General features: G+C 38.3%; 1 protein-coding gene across 1 annotated transcript; it reads right to left on the reverse strand.

Annotated features, from left to right (window-relative positions):
• Positions 1-470: 470 nt before the first annotated feature.
• Positions 471-12,335, reverse strand: LOC120308291 (cobalamin binding intrinsic factor-like). Its single transcript, XM_039344166.1, has 9 exons — positions 12,175-12,335; positions 10,970-11,146; positions 9,892-10,035; positions 7,697-7,852; positions 7,143-7,324; positions 6,857-7,043; positions 5,632-5,761; positions 2,196-2,314; positions 471-902 (listed from the first exon to the last, which is right to left on the reverse strand). Exons 1-9 carry the CDS (start codon positions 12,248-12,250, stop codon positions 841-843), a joined length of 1,233 nt encoding a protein of 410 aa, XP_039200100.1. The 5' UTR covers positions 12,251-12,335; the 3' UTR covers positions 471-840.
• Between the last annotated feature and the right edge of the window lie 5,998 nt (positions 12,336-18,333).

Raw genomic sequence — 18,333 nt, forward strand, 5'->3', positions numbered from 1 at the left:
ATTATGGTGGCAATTGGGACTCAAACTTCCATCGCTCAGTGATGCAGTTGTAAAGCATGTGATTACATTGCTTAGAGAGAGCAATTCTGCCAGACCTGGTTGTCATTGTAGCCTCAAGACCACATGGATCATTAAGCAGGAAGAGGCAGGAATCCCAAGCAAGAAAGGCAGGATGGGAGGTGGGGAAGGGCCATGGGCAGATCCTACAGAGCACAAGAGATAATTTATTTATTTTTTCTGTTGGTTTGTAGTTAGTTTTATTTTTGGTATATTGTAAACTACTTTGAGTGTTTTGAAATGGAGAAGCCTCAAACTAAATGAATATCTAAGGTGCTTGTCTCTCACTTTAGAGGGCAGCCTCCTATTTCAACAGCTATTATAAAACACAAAAGACAGCTCTGAAGACCAGAGGTAAAAAGATAAAATACTTGTCCATCAGAAGTTAATGAAACTGAACATAGTCTTCCCCATTTCAGTAGGATGTATTTATGTCCATTTCAATTATAATATACATGCTATATTCGTATTTGTATATTTACATCAGTATACTGTATGCCAGTGTTACTCAAATCTCTGTCCATTTATTTTGATACGTTTCAGTTTGCAGAAGCAAAGATCTCCCTCTCTCTCTTGTCAGTCCTTTTGTAAGTATTTCGGTCTATATTGTCTTATAATAATGTACTTTTGTTGACATTCAGTTATTAATTTGTTTGAAACATATAATACATTTCACACATCAAATCAGCACTTTTATTGTCATCTTGCCATATTTCTTTGCCTGAAAAGGGCATCCTCTGATAGAAAGCAGGCTTAGTCCTATCTTATAATGTAGGTGATCGTTCAATATCTACTGAACATAGCCACAATTTCCTCATTATCTTTCGGCTTGTAGCTGGCAACACCTGCAAAGATAAAAACATGATGTTGAAAAGTAAATCATACTCCCTACATTAGATATAAGCTTTCAATATGTATAGATGTTTGAAAACTAACATTACATTAGATGTATGCAGATACTCAGCTGCCTTGCATACGTGTGCAGACATGATGAACAATAGTATGCATACAGTAATATCACAGTACAACCCCATCCTATCATAGCTGCATTCTGATACTAGATGCAAAGGCATAAATTGTAAGATTTGAGTCATAAAACACACTTTTTCATTTGCCCCGTGCCATGTAAACTTCCCAAAAGCCACAGCTGCTTAAAGAGTAGAAAACAAGCACTATTATTTACACTTTCAAGTGCATTGAAGCATCTTTTTAGAATCAAATCCAAAGCACTGCATACTCCTATCCACTATACCAGACACGACCAACACATGGCCCATGAGTCGCATGGAGCCTTGGACGGTTAGTAATACAACCCCACAGGATAAAAAATATGAAAGCCTGTTATTTATATAAATTAATTATATTATACGCATTATGTGTGGTTCAAGACAATTCCTGTTCATTCAGTGCAACACAGGCAAGTCTAAAGATTGGACAACCATGTTCTGTAATATATATGTGTCAGCTTTATGCACATCTATAACTGAACGTCACTGGATAATGTTAGGCAACCGTTCATTAGAAGACCAGTGAGTCTTCTCAATCTTCAAGGTTCTGTCCCTCTGTTGCCACTGAATCTTCACTTTCCTATTGTACCCCCAACCTCTTGTTCCACTCAATCCTTTGCTCAATCTTTTTCTGGGACAACATTTCAGCCCTAACTTCATTTGATTGATGCACTTGCTAATGCAACTGTCTTCCTAGACAGTTGGTAATTAGGCACTTGAATAGGCTCTCAACTATTTGCAGCACTTGGCAAATCTTGTCTGGGATCAAAAGCTAAGCTGGTTCAAAGCTGATTAGTCTCTAGACATGATATTTCTAGGTCATGCAAGCACTGTGGGGTAGACTGGGAAATTGAAAGCTTATTCCAGGAGAAGGCAAAGACACATAATTTCAGTGTTGTACTGAGAAAACTACCTAGATATAACTAAGAAATCATGAGTTGAGCTCAACTTGAAGACTTTGCTGTCTGAACAGGCATCAACCTATTATTTTAGTCATGTTGATTATTATTATCCTATAGCTGTACATTCACTAACAAGTTAATCTTAATTAATATGGAAGATAACGGATGCAGGTATTCGGAGGACTATATTGTATCTTTCAGGACTTTCTTTCTTCCCAAGAAAATATACCTTGTTCAAGGGGTGTTTTGCCACTGAGGAACTGCCAGTAGGTCTTTTCATTGGTATTGGCTTGGAGGCCACTGATAGAGGTGACCATGGGGCCCCAAGATGTCTCCTCTGTTTGAAAACTGCAAGCAGGAAGAAGGATGAATAGGAAAATGGTGAATTATATCATAGTAATTTAAGGGGTATTTAGTGTACAAACAAGAAAAATGGAAAGAAACAGAAAAGATGAAGAATATTATAGGTGAAAATAGTTCATGCAGGGGGTTGGACTAGGTGACCTCCAAGGTCCCTTCCAACTTTATTATTATTATTATTATTATTATTATTATTATTATTATTATTATTATTATGGATCATCGCACAGTCAGCCAGATGTTCAGACTGGATTTGGCATTTTGTCTACCTATCGAGTCCTTACCCAGGACCTGGGATAGGCAGATGTGGATGTTTGATGGTATTACAGGTATCGTCGCAGGATGGAAGCAGTTCCTAGTAAGGCCGCCTTTTGCAATTGACTAATAGCGAATTTGTCAATGCCAATGGTGTTCAAGTGGTGCTCCAGTTGTTTTGGGATTGCACCCAAGGCGCCTATTACTATTGGTACTACCCTTGCTTGCTTTGCCACAGTCTTTCTATTTCTATTTGTAGGTCTTTGTATTTTGTTATCTTCTCCAGTTCTTTCTCGTCTATTCTGCTGTCTCCAGGCACTGCCACGTCCACTATCCAGACTTTTTTGTCTTTCTTATCGACAATTGTTAAGTCTGGGGGGTTATGTTGCAGGTGCTTGTCGGTTTGAATTCTGAAGTCCCAGAGCAGTTTAATTTTATCATTTTCTATGACTTTCTCTATTTTATGATCCCACCAGTTTTCACTTACAGGCAAATGATATTTTTTGCAGATCTTCCAATGCACCATTGTTGCTACTTGTCATGCCGCTGCTTGTAGTCAGTCTGTGCAATCTTCTTGCAACAGCTTACCAGGTGGTCCACTGTTTCTTCAGCTTCTTTGCATAGGCGGCACTTACTGTCTGTTGCTGTCTTCTCAATTTTGACTTTGTATGCATTTGTCCTTAAGGCTTGGTCTTGTGCAGCCAGAATTAGTCCCTCGGTCTCTTTCTTCAATTTTCTGCTCTTAGCCATTGCCAGGTTTTATTATTATCTGCTTTCCCAGCTATTTTTTTCATGTATTGGCCATGTAGTGCTGTGTCTTCCCATGCCTCTATTCTGTTCTTCATTTGATCTTTCTTGTAGGCCAGTTTGGTCTCTCCAGTAGTTAGTAAACCTTCCTGATATACTAATTTCAGTGCATCTTCATCATTGTTCTTCAGATATTCTTCCAAAGCCATTTTTTCTTCTTCAACAATCTGATGTACTTGTAGCATTCCACGCCCACCTATTTGCCTTGGTAGATAAAGTCTATCAATGTCACTGCGTGGATGAAGGGCATGATTCATTGTCATTATTTTTATGGTCTGCCTATCCATTGCTTTTAGTTCTGCTTGAGTCCAGTCCACTATTCCAGCTGTGTATCTAATAACTGGGATTGCCCAGGTGTTGATTGCCTTTATGGTATTTCCTCCATTGAGTTTGGATTTTAAGATCTTCTTCACTCCCTTGATGTATTCACCTCTAATCTTTTTCTTGACTTCAGTGTGCTTGATGTTGTCAGCTTGAAGGATACCCAAGTATTTGTAGTACTATTCCTCATCCAGACTCTTAATGTTATTTTTGTGGGGCATCTTGATTCCTTCAGTTTTCACTATTTTTCCTTGTTTGATAGTAAGTGTGGCACATTTGTCCAAGCCAAACTCCATTACAATATCTTGGCTATATATACGGACAGTGTTGAGCAGCGATTCTATTCCAGATGATGTTTTTCCATACAGCTTCAGAAAATCCATATAAAGGAGGTGGGATAGTCTGGGAGATGTTTTTGATGTTTGATCGCCATGTCCTGAGTTATTCAGTATTGTTGACAGAGGAAACAGTGCAATAACAAATAGTAATGGTGATAATGAATCTCCTTGAAATATTCCTCTCTTGATATTAACCTCTCCCAGCTTCTCACCATTGATCTGCAACTGTGTCTTCCATTGTGACATCGATCTTTGCACAAATTTTCTGATGTTTCTACTGACTCCTGTTATTTCTAGGCACTTTATTATCCAATCATGTGGCAGAGAGTCAAATGCCTTTTTGTAGTCAATCCATGCCACATTCAGGTTGGTCTTCCTTCTCTTGCAGTTTTCCAAGATCATTTTGTCTATTATGAGTTGATCTTTTGGTCCTCTGCTATTGGGGCGGTTTCCTTTCTGCTCAGGTGGAAAGAGATTGTTTTCAACTAGATGCTGTTGTACTGCATCAGCTACCACACCAGTTAGTAATTTGAATGTTGTTGGTAAGCAGGTAATTGGCTTGTAGTTACCTGGTGTTGCCCCTTTTGCTGGATTTTTCATTATTAGGTAGGTTTTCCCAGTTGTTAGCCACTTTTCAATTTCTCCTCCTTGTAGTATATTGTTGAACTGCTTGGCAATGAGTGGGTGTATAACAGTTAGATGTTTCAACCAAAACCCATGCAGTTCATCTTCACCTGGTGCTGACCAATTTTTGATTTTCTTTGCTCTTTTTCTACCATTTTTGTTGTTATTACTAGTTCTTTCATTTCAACTTCTGTTTTATTTGCATCCACCTCTTTTAACCAAGCCGCATCCTTGTTGTATTTCTTTGGGTTATCCCATATCTGCTTCCAGAACTGCACTGTTTCTTCCTTGTCAGGTACTGACTGATTCCTTGTAGTTTCTCCATTGATGGATTGGTAGAAACATTTCTGATTGGATTGAAATTGGAGGTTTTGCCTATAGTTTGCAATTCGAGCTTCATATCTACTGATTTTCCTGGCTATAGCTGTTATTTGTTGCTTTATTATTTCCAATGCTTCCTTGATCTTCCTTGTTTCTAAGTGGTATTTCTTGATTAGGTATTCTTTCGTCTTCTTGTTCTTCAGCTTCTTTTCTTTCATCTGTTCTAGCTTGCTTGCATGTGATCTTAACTTGCTGATCTTATTTTCTAGTCTAACCTTCCATTTTTGTGGTGCATTGTTTGTTTGTTTTTCTTCTTTGTTGATTTTGCATCCCAGGTATTCTGTTATAACTGCAGCTGTGCTGTACATTAGTTGGTTTGTTTCTCGCAGTGAATTGGTGCTTATACTTGCTATTGCAGTATTTGCATCTTTTAATGCTTGTGCTAGCTGTTTTTTTATTATTATTATTATTATTATTATTATTATTATTATTATTATTATTATTATTATTATATGAGATATTCAAATTTATCCAGCTTCCAGATGAAAGACAACTGGTTTAAAATACATCCTAGGCTGAATGCCCTCACTAAAAGTTCAGAGACAGAACCTATAATGAATCTACCAGGACTCTATTTACCTGAATTCCTTTGCATTATGTTGTTGAGCTGCTTCCAAGACAGCGAGCAGCACTGAACCCTTTGGCACTTTCACAGTTGTGGAATACTCAAAATAAGGTCCTATTAGCTTGTTGATTACCGTATAACGTACTGTTAATTGCAAAGAAAGAGAAGAGAAGGCAAGTGAAATAACTCATTACACCTTAATATCCTATGACCACTCTAGATTTTCGCAGCGGAGATTTAGAAGAGTCAGTGATATGAGCTAGACTTGGTGGCAAAAATTGGTGTGAAATTAAAAGATTGCTCCTCCCTGTTGCAGTGAAAGTAGATCCACGAGCAGAATTAAAATATGCTTGTTATACCAGAGCTCCATGTCTCCATTACCCATTTTTTCCTTGCATCTGGTATTACAGAGATGGTGTACAGCTCTCCAGTTGTACAACTTTCCACAGTCAGTGTACAACAAGTCCAGAATCAACCTTGGCCAGTCTGACAAGCAGAATGATGCTAAAGGCCACACAGTTTTCATCATTATGGATGAGCTGTTAAGTAGACGCTGCAGATCAATAACCCTGAATAAATTGAATCGTTACAGGGAGGGCAATCCATGGCACACCTACAGCATCACCTTTGTTTTGTGGATCCAAGAAGCACTTAATTAGATGAAAAATCTGTTCGGCTTTGGTGGCATAATTTTGTGGAGGATTCTGCAATTCTTTCTAATTAGTGACATAGGCCACTAATTTTAGTGATTTAAACCTCTGTTAGCATAACATTTATTTTGAATAAAAATAGATTTGAATAAAAAGTGCTGAAAGTTGTGCTCCATGCCTTTCCAATAGCTTTAGAGTGTTCTCATAGTGCCTCTTTCAACCTTTGGACACGTCAAATAAATACAAAAAAATGTTTGTTCTTTTTTAACTTAGCTGATTCTGGAACCCTCCAGGGAAATATCCAAAATGCGTCCAGGTGAAATAAATATTACATGGAAATAGCCCTGTTTCCTCCACCCCCATCATTCCCTTTCTTCCAGGATAGCTGTTTTACAATAGTTCCAGGAACTCCAGCATAACAAATAACTGCAAAACTACTTTTTTGTGGTGTGGAAATATGGTGATGGGGAAAGATGGACCTACAATGCAGACCTCATTAAACTGTGCCTCTATTTCTCTTATTTTTCTCTCCTTCAGACAACAAGGGAGGTGCCAGAGGAGTTTCTTTCCACTGAAGAAGCTGCCTTACCAGTTTCAGAGGTGCAAGTGAGACTGCTCACATCCAGATAGGTTTTCCCCACCAGAGAAGGCAGGATCTGAGAAGCAGCAGCTGGAGTGCTAAAGGCTCCCTCAGGGATCTTACTCAGCACTTCATTCAGGGTCTTGGGGCAGTTCCATGCGTTATCAGAGTAGAACTCAGAAGTAACACTGAGAGCCTGGAAATCAGCAAGAAAGAGAGAGATGCTGTAAGATTTGAAGGGATAAAGACCAGGTTCCTGGATTTTCATCCCTCCCAAATAAAAGATCAGGTGTACCTGCATTGCAAGGCCAGTGCTATAGATATTTCCAAGGAGGCCATTAGTCTGCTGTTCATTAAGGATTTGCTTTGTGGTCTGGGCCAAGGCTGCTTGTATAGTTCCTACAAGTTTGTTCTGCTGAGATGAGATCCTTCCTTCATACACACAGAACAGTGCCAGACTTGCTACGGCAGCAGTATCTGTGAATTACATCAAACAAGGGATTGAGTTGTGAGAAGAAAGTCAGGAGTGTTTGCCAATCTAGGAAGAGTCTCTTTGGTATAACTGCTGGACAATAGCAGATATCAGAGAGAAGCAGGCCAAATTGGAAAAGACTGTTTATTACAAGTTAGGGTGTAATTATGGATGGTGCAATGGACAATGGATTCCTAGCTTATCAATCACTTGCTCATCATGAGGTTCCCCAGTGTCCCACTCACCTTCTCTCAGTCCAATCTATTGCCCAGTTTCATTACAGGGTATCATAAAGAAGGCTATCTTGAAGTCCTTCAAAGCTCAGAATAAAAAGATAATTTAAAATCATATTCAAAAATCACAAATGTGTCTCTTACCTACAGAGAAATGACCAAGGAATTGGAAACTATTAGTCAGGGCTGCTTTGGCCAGAGTGGTGGCAGCTCTTTCAAGTTCTGGACTTTTTTCTATACACAGAGCCAAAGTATCTAGAGCCAATTGGTAGTAGGTGGTCTTGGGAGTCCCAGTAGTATCTGAAAAGTAAGCATGTTTATCAATTACTTCCTGTTTGGTCACAGAAGACATCTATCCTCAGCCCATTACTGTTTGGAGGTTGAGTTCAAATGGAAAACTATTTCTAAAGAGTACTATTGGAGAAGGAGAGATTTGAAATCACAAACCAGCTGTATTTCCATGGGATCCCCATGGAATTTATAACCATAACGGTGCAGGATTCGAAATCATGAAAAATAAGAGAGATGTTTTAATGTATGGAGAAGATGGATAGAATATGTTCAGAAGAAATATGGAACTACAAAGTTTCATTTATTTTATGAGTAATGATTTTGTTTATAAACTTATGATGTCAAAGTTTGAAGAGAGTTAAGGGTTTTTATGATTTTGTTCATTGTATAATTAGTAAACCTAAATAGATTATGTTTAATATGTTTGCATAATCCTGTATTTTGCTCTGGGAAGTCAGGGGGTGGGGGGAGCGGGGTGGGGGTGGATGAGTTGAAGTTTAAGTAGTTAAGATAAAGTAGAAATAGTCTTATTGTATATAATATTAATGTTTTAATTTTGAGAGAGGAACTGCTCGGGCATTTCCCCTGGACTGCATCAAGAGGGAGGAGAAGAAGGTGAGAAGTAAGTAGGAAGGTTGAGGTGAAGGAGGAGAGGGGGTGAGTGAAGAAAAAGAGGGAAAGAAGTAAGTTGGTTTGAGGTGGGATGCGGTTTGGGGGGAAATGGGCGGGCAAGACTGAATGTGGCGTGTATCAATTTGTTTTATTTTGTATCTGAAATATTTGTAAGATTGCTATGTACTGTAAAGTTGAAAATAAAAATTTTTACAAAAAAAAAGAAATCATGAAAAATAACCTTTTATCAACTAGCATTTTCCAGATCTGTAGAAATCAATTTCAGAATTCTCCAGCTGGCATTAACATTGAAGTCTACGCATCTGGTAGATGTCCACATAGCTATTGTAGGGGAATGATTGGGTTTGTAGCTGCAGATTTAGGTTCAAATGCTGGAGAAATGATGACAATGGGCAGAAAATGAAGTCCCATTCTCCTGCTGCATGAGAATTTAAAATGCTATAGGGGGAATATCTCCAAAGGGCTATAAATCCCTCCTAGGCATAATTATTAACATTACCTACCCCACAATACTGACTTTTGTGGAAAGTGTCTGGGACATATATTGTTGGAAACTCAGGATGCAAAGATACAGATATCAAATTGCTAAACTAGATTTTGTACTTTGTACAAAAGTACAAAGTACAACACAGAGCACTTCAGCCTGAACCAAGATAAATCTTCTCCACAAGTACATTAGTGCAACATCGCCTTTCGGAGATCTTCCAATGGTTGTGCTGTTTTTAGTAGCTTGTATGTACAGTGTTGATTGGCTGGGACATATGATGTGCTACATGGGGAAATTTAGCTGTGGTGTTGGGTCTTTTGGTTTTAATGTTTTTATTGTAGTTGATACTGTTTTATTTTTGAGTGGTGAGCTGCCCAGAATTTGGTTCATATGAGTGACTAGATAAATGTTATATATAAATATTACAGAACCCTGATCTATGATCATCACTATTCTAGATCAATTTTGCAGCTGTTATAAAAGTACATTTTCTTCAGAAAATGCATTTCTGCAGAATTAAGATCAGAATGAATAGAAATGGTGAGATATTGTATGTAGAGAACTGGATTCAGTCGTGTGATGAAAATGTGCCCTAAGGGTTTAAGAATGTTTGTAAGCAATTAAACTTGCATTACACTTTCAAATGCAGAAGAGAATATGTTATAATTAATTGCCAGCCTAAGAGAGTAATTATAGTATTGATTATTTGTATCCTGAGACAGACAGTTGAGTGCTAGGTTTATGTTGATTCTGGAATCACTTGGAGCTATCTGAATTGCATAGACAACATTCCTAAAATAGATGGACATTTAAGTTCAACTGAGTACCATCCTTGCAAGCCAATGGTGGGGGAAGAGCATTAATTATCCTTTTTGTTTCTTCTTCTCTGAGTGAAAGGCAGGAATCTAATGCTCATTTGTCTCCTTACGTATATGCTTAATCTCTTCCTTTGTTTTCTCTTCAAGGACTTGGACCAGGTTGACATGTTTTTCTGGCGTGTTGACATCAGCAGGATTCTGACAGGCAGACCGAAGAGCTAGGACATAAAGGGCCACTTTGCCAGAGGTCATCTCTGCAAGAAGGGATGAGAGAGGACAAAAACTGAGTAAGCAATGCCTTGAAAGCAGTAAAATACCCTTTCCCATCCTGGCTGGAAGTCTAGAAACTGCAGCCCACAACATCTGGGAGAGCTGCTTTAAAACTGGAATGTAACCGGAAACCCCCTCTGATTCTTTTTCCTTGATTGCAGAACCATCTGGTTGATATTTTAAAGGCAAACCAGTGATAATGTAAAGTTTCATGGTCTGGAGTTCCTGATGTCAGATGCACCGTACCATAATCTGTAAAAGTCTAGACACAGATATAGCTGAATTAATAGAAACTCACAGTTGTTAATGTAATTTCAGCTCCAGGGGAAAAAAATGATTCTAAGCCTTTTAATCAAAACTGTTTTGCTCTTGCCATGAAGTTCTTAATTTCTGTTTTATCATCAGTTGAAACCTACTGTTTGTTGGCCGGCTTTTTAAGCTGCAATTTAACACCCACTTACATGAGAGCTGCTTTGGCCTATTCACGAAATTGTTCTGGTTTCTTGTGCCAGATAGTAACAGGGAAACATTTGGCATATGAGCTTTTGCCAGGTGTATACATATGATCATGATGAAAACTTTGCCTTTTAATGGCCATTTACTACTAAGAAAAAGGTTACTGGCAATTATAGAAATAAAATAAGACATTTCATTTTATTTCATTTTGGGAGGTATATTGTGGTCACAACTCGGATGTACTATGGTAGCAAAAACAAAATCACAAACCTTCATGGCATTTTTCATGATCAATTAGGTTTAATAAGTTAACCACAGTTATCAAGAGGGACACCTGAAGAATTATTTCCATGTTTCCCTCTTTACATAATGGAACAAATTAAAGATCTAAACTGGTTCAGAAATGGTTCTAGAAACCAATAAACTCATTTATGTAAAAGCTTCTCATTTCAAGCATCATACCTGTTCCCGCTGTTTCTTTTATCTGCCGCACCAAATGCATTATCACATTAAGGTTGTGGTCCTTAGCCAGGTTCAAAGCAATCAGGATACCGGGATCAGGTTTGCCCTGCAGGTTGGCCCAATTTTCCAGTTTATTCTGGATGTCTCTAACCAATCCTTGCTGATCATTCGGGACAGCTAGAACCAAGACAGCCAGAAGTTTATCAAGAACAGCACTTGTTCCTAGACAACTCTGATGTAGCTTGTCAACAGAATTACAATTCAACCTTAGAAACTGTCTCTACAAGTAGTCCTTGACTTATGATCATAATTGAACCCAAAATTTCTGTTGCTAAGCAAAACATTTGTTAAGTGAATTTTGCCCCATTTTACGACCTTCCTTGCCACAGTTTGCATTGAATGACTGCAGTCATTAAGTTAGTAACATGGTTGTTAATTTGAATCTGGCTTTCTCTTGACTTTGCTTGTCAGAAGTTTGCAAATTGTGGTCACATGACCCCAGGACACTGCAACCGTCAAGAGTCCATTGCCAAGTGTCTGAATGTTGACAATATTACATTTTAATTACCTTTTTGTACAGAACTATTTCCATGAGGTAATGTTGGCCCTACATAAACGCCCTATGTATCGATAATCCACACAGTGCACAAATATTATAACGTTTCTAGGGCTGTAAAAGAAGTGCTTTGCATAGTACAGTAATGCAAATGAAGCACTTATTTTCAAAATAACAGAATAACAGAGTTGGAAGGGACCTTGGAGGCTTTCTAGTCCAATCCTCTCTCAAGCAGGAAACCCTGTACCATTTCAGATAAATGGTTGTCTAATCTCTTCTTTAAAATCTCCAGAGTTGGAGCACCTACAAGTTCTGGAGGCAAGTTGTTCCACTGGTTAATTATTCTCACTGTCAGGAAATTTTCCCTTAGTTCTAGGTTGCTTCTGTCCTTGATTAGTTTCTATCTATTGCTTCTTATCCTGCCTTCAGGTGCTTTAGAGAATAGGTTATCCCCCTCTCCTTTGTGGCAGCCCCTGAGATATTGGAACACTGCTATCATGTCCCCCCTAGTCCATCTTGTCATTAAACTAGACATACCCAATTCCTGCATCCATGTCCTTTGCAAGGTTCATTTGGCTGTGAAGATCAATCAAAAAGCATCAGGCTAAAGAAGGCTGATCTAAGAGGAAGCATGATTCAAAAAACTTACAGCAAGTTCCTGAAGAAATGGAAGCCGCATTGGTGATTGTGCAGAACACACACAGGATAATAGTGAAGAGGAACATTTTAGGGTAGGAATCTGTGTCTGTTCTGTTTTTTTAGGCCAGGTCTTCCTTGCTGTGGCATAATATTGGAAGTCAATGGTGAAAAACTGCTTTCCCTTTATATAGATTGCTGGTACAACCTTTATATAGACTCCTTACCAACCTTTTATCTCCAAATAGTCACTTCATTTCTAGTGCTGTTGACTTTTTGGGGGGGTTATCTCAATTTCCTCAACATTTTGTGGGAACCAGTTTGAGAAGGAGATGTCAAAGAAAAAAACTTTTCAGAGAAATTGGTGGGGCAAGTGTACATATTAGCAGAAGGAAGATGGCTTATGTAACTTGGCACCATATGTGAGATAACAGCCACTTGCTAAGAAAACATTTGCTGAGCCATGCATCTGGCACAAGTTAATGGCTAGAAAGGGATGAAGTTGGGTTGAGAAAAGAGGAAATAAAACTGAACTGGACCTGTCCCTCTGAACTGTTGCCTAGAAAAAATAGCACTGTATTTTCCACCAGAATCATGACTCCAGACTTTCTTAGATTTGTAGAACATGGTGGAAATGCTATAGATGAGGTATGTTATAACAGAACAGAACAGAATAGAATAGAATAATAACTTTATTATCACTTTGAACATACACTAATCAGCATGCATTAAAATGAAATTTCATTGCATATAGCTCTCAAAGGGTCACCACCTCCAATATACGCTATGTAAATATGACAAAAATAAATACAGAACTATGCATATATCCACATGTATTATATGACACAGAAAAACAACACAGTCTGGTTCACATTAAGATTAAGATTATATGATTTAACAAAAAAAGCAGCCTGTGTTTTATCCAAGAAGAGAATGTGAACCCAGCCTGAGTATGTGTTATATCACCTCAATTACCTCAAAACAGAGGAAATGTTTTCTTCATTTAGGTAAGGAAATGGCTTACAGAGTTTCATTGGAAGAAGCCAAGGCACCTGAGTATTGCATGAGCTATAAATGAAGCCAATGAGAGGGCCCAGGACCTGGTTCCCATCTGAGAGAATTCTTGAGTAGTTGCTGTGAATCACTGTACTATGCCTTCAGAGGAACAGACTTAAACGTTCTCTTATTACAAAATGCTTCTCATTATTAAAGATCTACCAAAATACAAATCTAATGAAAACTATTTTTAATGAGAATTAATGAAATATTTTTAGGAAACTATATCAGTGCTGGCGTGCATTATGTGCTGTAACAGAAGAGTTAGCTTTCTTGCTTTAATGTGCTCAAAATAGAAAGCACCCGGTTTCACCAGGCTAGTGAACCATTGCTGGGTTAGGGGAAAAAGTTTTATTAGGACATCTCTCCAAGTTGTAAAAAAGAAAAACATTGGGGAATCTGGCTCAAAATTAAAAAGAAAACTCAATGGTTTTTAAGTTCTGGACATTTTCTTAGATTTGCTGTTTCAGATCAATAGGCAAGTCTTGTTTGGAAGCCCCTTAGTTAAGTTAGCTTGTGCAAAATAGATTTTCAGTTACATGAAGGTTTTCTGGGTTAGAATAAAATGGTTGTTTCTTTTTGTTTTTAAATGAACAGATACAATTCATAAACTCTGTGAGGTACAAATAAAGAAACATGTAATCTTTCAATTCATCTAGTGGAAGTTTTTAAATGGAAGTTTGACTGGAATAATATCCAGTGATTGAGGATATGTAGGTTATATATATAATCTGCAGCTAGCAAATGGCAGTCCACCAGGTTTTGGATCTATCTTTATGTGATTAATTTTTTTTCAAAGCTGGGCCAACCAGGATTAAAAGCCAATAAAGGATGTTAAAAAATAGAATCCACTCAGATGTCAAAGCACTGGGGCAACTTTTGGATTCTCAAGAACTCCTTTGTCTAGAGCAGGGATCTCCAACCTTGGCAGCTTTAAGATGCAAACACTTCAACTCCCAGAATTCTCTAACTAGTATGTTGAAGTCTACAAGTCTGGTCTAGTAAGGTGACCAACTTTTTTACAGTGAAAAGGAGGACACAAATAAATTGAAGAAAAAAATATCGTAAATAAAAGAAACATTTTATTCGTTGCAACAATAATACAGAATAGACTATAATATGATAAATGCATAATAAAAAACATTTGTAACAATAACATTTTATATTGTAATTATGCTTACATGCCATGCCCCCGCCTGCAGCCGCCCCACCAGCACTGCTGCCCCGCCATGTAGAGTGGGCCCCATGGCTCCCAAAGCACCAGCTGCACTGGCTCCGGCCCCGGGGGGCAGCCCGCTGTCAACACACCCCGCATGCAGCTGCCCTGCCAGCACCACCGCCCACCCTGCACAGCCCCGTGTAGAGCAGGCCCCCCATAGTACAGGGGGGCAGTTGGCCACCACTGCCCCTCACACCCCCGCAGCAGCCCCGCTGCCCCTGCCTCTTGCTCCCGCAGCCATTATTGCCCTAGCAGGGCCAAAGATCAAGAGAAAGTTACCGTGGCGTCGCTGCTCCAGTCTCTTCCAGGTATCTTCAGGACCAACTAGGAAATGGTGTAGTTGGGTAGCAGGGAGGGGTGCAAAGTTCCTGCCAATTCGCCTTCACTGCAGACAACTTACATGTGCAAAGTTTGCTGGCTGGGTGTTTTGGCATGCTCAGCAGCAATTCCTATTGGCTTTTGAAAGCCAATAGGGGGAGTAGCACAGCTCATGCAAAAATTGAAAAAAAAACATCAAAAAAGGTGCCAAAATGCCATTCTGAGCGTTCTATGAGGGAAAAAAAGCCCTGCAGATTAGTCTTCAAATATCGAAAAGGAGGACATGTAAGAGGACACTTTTCGAGGGAGGATAGAACTCACAAAAGGAGGACTGTCCTCCCTAAAGGAGGATGGTTGGTCACCTTGGGTCTAGAGAACAGACTTTGGATTGCCTACAAAATGGCTGGTGTTAGGAGGGGTGGAAGGCTGGTCAATTCCTAAAATGGCTACCTTGGCATATTATGACTCATTTCTTGAAAGGCAGTTGGACGAGACTGAGAAAAAGAATAGCTTGCAGTTCCTTTGCAACTGTGGAGCATTCTATGTTTCTGAACCCCCCAATACTCTGATATTTATTTCCCCAGAGAACAATTGCTAAAGTCAGCAATAAATAATTTGGCCAAGAAAGTGAGCAAATGGGAGGGGGAGGAGTAATAATGCTCAATAATATATTCCTCCCTCGTTCCAGTGCAAATAATATTCTCCACTGAATACACACTTTTAATGCTAAAGAACACCCAACCCAAATCCCTAATGAAAAGGACATAAAGAGATAGAACAGAAAGATAACAAAATGGATTTTTTTGTTCTTGGGTGTTTTCTGTCACTGTTAGCTCAACTTGGAAGAACCGAGGTGGTGCAGCAGTTAGAGTGCAGTACTGCAGGCCACTTTAGCTGACTGTGTTCAGCAGGTCAGCGGTTCAAATCTCACCGGCTCAAGGTTGACTCAGCCTTCCATCCTTCCGGGGTAGGTAAAATGAGGACCCAGATTGTTGGGGGCAATGTAAATATATATACATTGCTTACTGGTGTACACCGCTTAGAGAGTGCTTGCACTTAAAGCGGTATATAAGTCTCATAAATAAATAAACAAATAAATAAACAAACAAATAAATAAATAAATTCTACCCATACCATCAGCCAGATGTGCAGCAGGCATAAAATGCCTAAAGCAATATGGGCTTTATTGTTTCTTTTACTTTTTACCTAATGTAGAATAGAATGCAGAAGTTTTGTGCCTTAGCAACTAAATGACTGTAAATTTCTAAGTGCAAGATAAGAACTTTCTGAGGCTGAAGTAACAAAGGATTATGCAGTTATATGTACTAACTGTTTCAATTGAAGGCAACTGTATCTTTTTACAAGGGACTCTATAGGACCCTTGAAGTCTTTTTCCATGCTAACCTTTTTTTTTCTACTTCTAATACAATGCTCGTAAACAGCCTGGATTTATCAAAGATTCCATATATAGTTTACATGTGCATATTTGTTAGCATAAGAGTTTTGGTTACTTTGTCTTCAGGGTCCTTCACTCAGCCTGTTTGCTGGGAAGGCACCATGTTTGATCAAATGTTTTTGTTTTGCAATTGCAAAATAAAATACTGGTTTTCCTACTATTGTCTGCTTAATTGGGACAGTTACTGGACCCTGAACTAATATTTGGAAACAGTACATTATTAGATAAATTCATATATATATGGAAAATAAAAACTAATAGAAACTAATAGAAAGTAAGAAAAAGAAATTGAAGAAAAAGCTAAAAGTACAAAAAAGAAAGAAAAAGAAAAAAAGAAGTAGCTTTCAAACTTCTTTACAGAAGCTATAAATACAATTATCAATTTCTATTGATATATTGTGTGTGTCTGGAAAATAGGGTAATTCAGTAATCAAATCAAATTAAAGGATTGTATGTATGTAGCCAAGCCAATAAATCAGTCTGAGAGCACCTTACAGGAATCCCAGGAGCAAATTACCAGTACTAATTGCCTTTTAGATTTACATATTGTAATTAGTTCAGGGTTGACAATTGGGTTAATTGAATAAGTCTTGATTTAGTTAAGTTTAGGAAAGCAGCATGATGTGTGAGCAGAGCCACAAAATGGCTTGATAGGGCTGTCAAGTGCCCTAAAGAGCTTGGTGGCTTAGATCCTAATTTTCTACTGGAGTAGCTATTTCATCTGAAGTGCTGCTTCTGTGCACCTAACTCTGAATATGTGATTGCTTCAGTTACTTATTGGCTGAGGAATTCTGGGAGTTGAAGTCCACAAGTCATAAGAGGGCCAAGTTTGAAGACCCCTGACATAGGGGCTTCAGACCAACCTTCTCCCCTCAGTGGTTGCTCTCATTCCCCAATTATCTACCATCTGAGCTGGTTAGTTGCTCTGCCAAATATAAGGCTAACCCTGAACCAGTTGGTAGGGACCAACAACAAAAGAGTTTTTTATGTCTTGCTCCTGGCCTCTTGGAGGCATCTTGTGAAATTCAATCAGAACTGAAGAAGCTTCTTGGATGAGAAGCAAAATGTTTTCAAGGAAAAAAACAGTTACCTTTTGGAAAAACACATTTGGGACCTGATGATTAGAATCTTCATAGACAACTGCCAAGCCAAGTCTTTTTCATCCTATATTATCTTCATTTCAACTCGTAGTTCAAACTTATGTAGTTCTGTTTGAATCTTCTGTCTTTCTCATTTAAAGTATTAGCTACCCTGCCTACTTTGGATTGTCTGCAAAATTATTCCACAACAATTGTTGGATTTGTCCTATAGAGATAGATATTACTGTTGGGATAGTATCAATAATAAACAGTACTTATAAAGTTACAAGCTAGCATAATGTAATGAGTTTTCATTTAATTTTATTTATGGTCAAACCTCGACTAGCAAAGTGCAGATATAATCTAAAAGTTGGCATTAGATAAAACAGTTTAATATATAAATTAATTGGTAAATATTACATAAAACATTTTAAACTCTCTTATTGATGTGTTACTAGAAACCTTCTTTTTATTGCCATAGTGAAAATTTGGCCGTTGCTGTTATAATTTTAGGATTCTTATGTGTGAATAAAACTTAACATATCCAGAAATGTCTGTCCTTGGTCTTGATTTTAAAGTAGATTGGATAACATCCTGCTGAAAATTCATAGTACAATAAAATACGATCTACTTTGATTCATCTCTGAGTAACCACATAGGCAGATTTTCTCCATGATGATCCATCCCTGGTTCTTCAGGTCTTCCAAAGTGGACCTAGCATAAATGTAACTGAGTCCACCCACCTTGCTCCTGGTTGTCCTCTTCTCTTTCCTTTCACTTTTCTCAGCATTAAAGCCTTCTCCAGAGAGTTAGGACTTTGCATAATGTATTCAGAATACAGAACTCTGCATAATGTATTTAGAATAAATAACTTTACATAATGTATTCAGAATAGGATAATTTGAGCCTGATCATTTCGCAGTGAGAAATCTGAGCTAATGTGTTCAATATTCCATATGTGGTGGGTTGTTGCTGGTTTTTTTTTTTTTTTTTTTGGCTATCCATGGGAATTCTCAGGAGTCTTTTCCAACACCTAAGTTTAAA

Source organism: Crotalus tigris, unplaced genomic scaffold (assembly GCF_016545835.1).
Source record: "Crotalus tigris isolate CLP2741 ecotype Arizona unplaced genomic scaffold, ASM1654583v1 scf7180000017899.1852299, whole genome shotgun sequence".
In the NCBI taxonomy this organism is placed as follows: domain Eukaryota; kingdom Metazoa; phylum Chordata; class Lepidosauria; order Squamata; family Viperidae; genus Crotalus; species Crotalus tigris.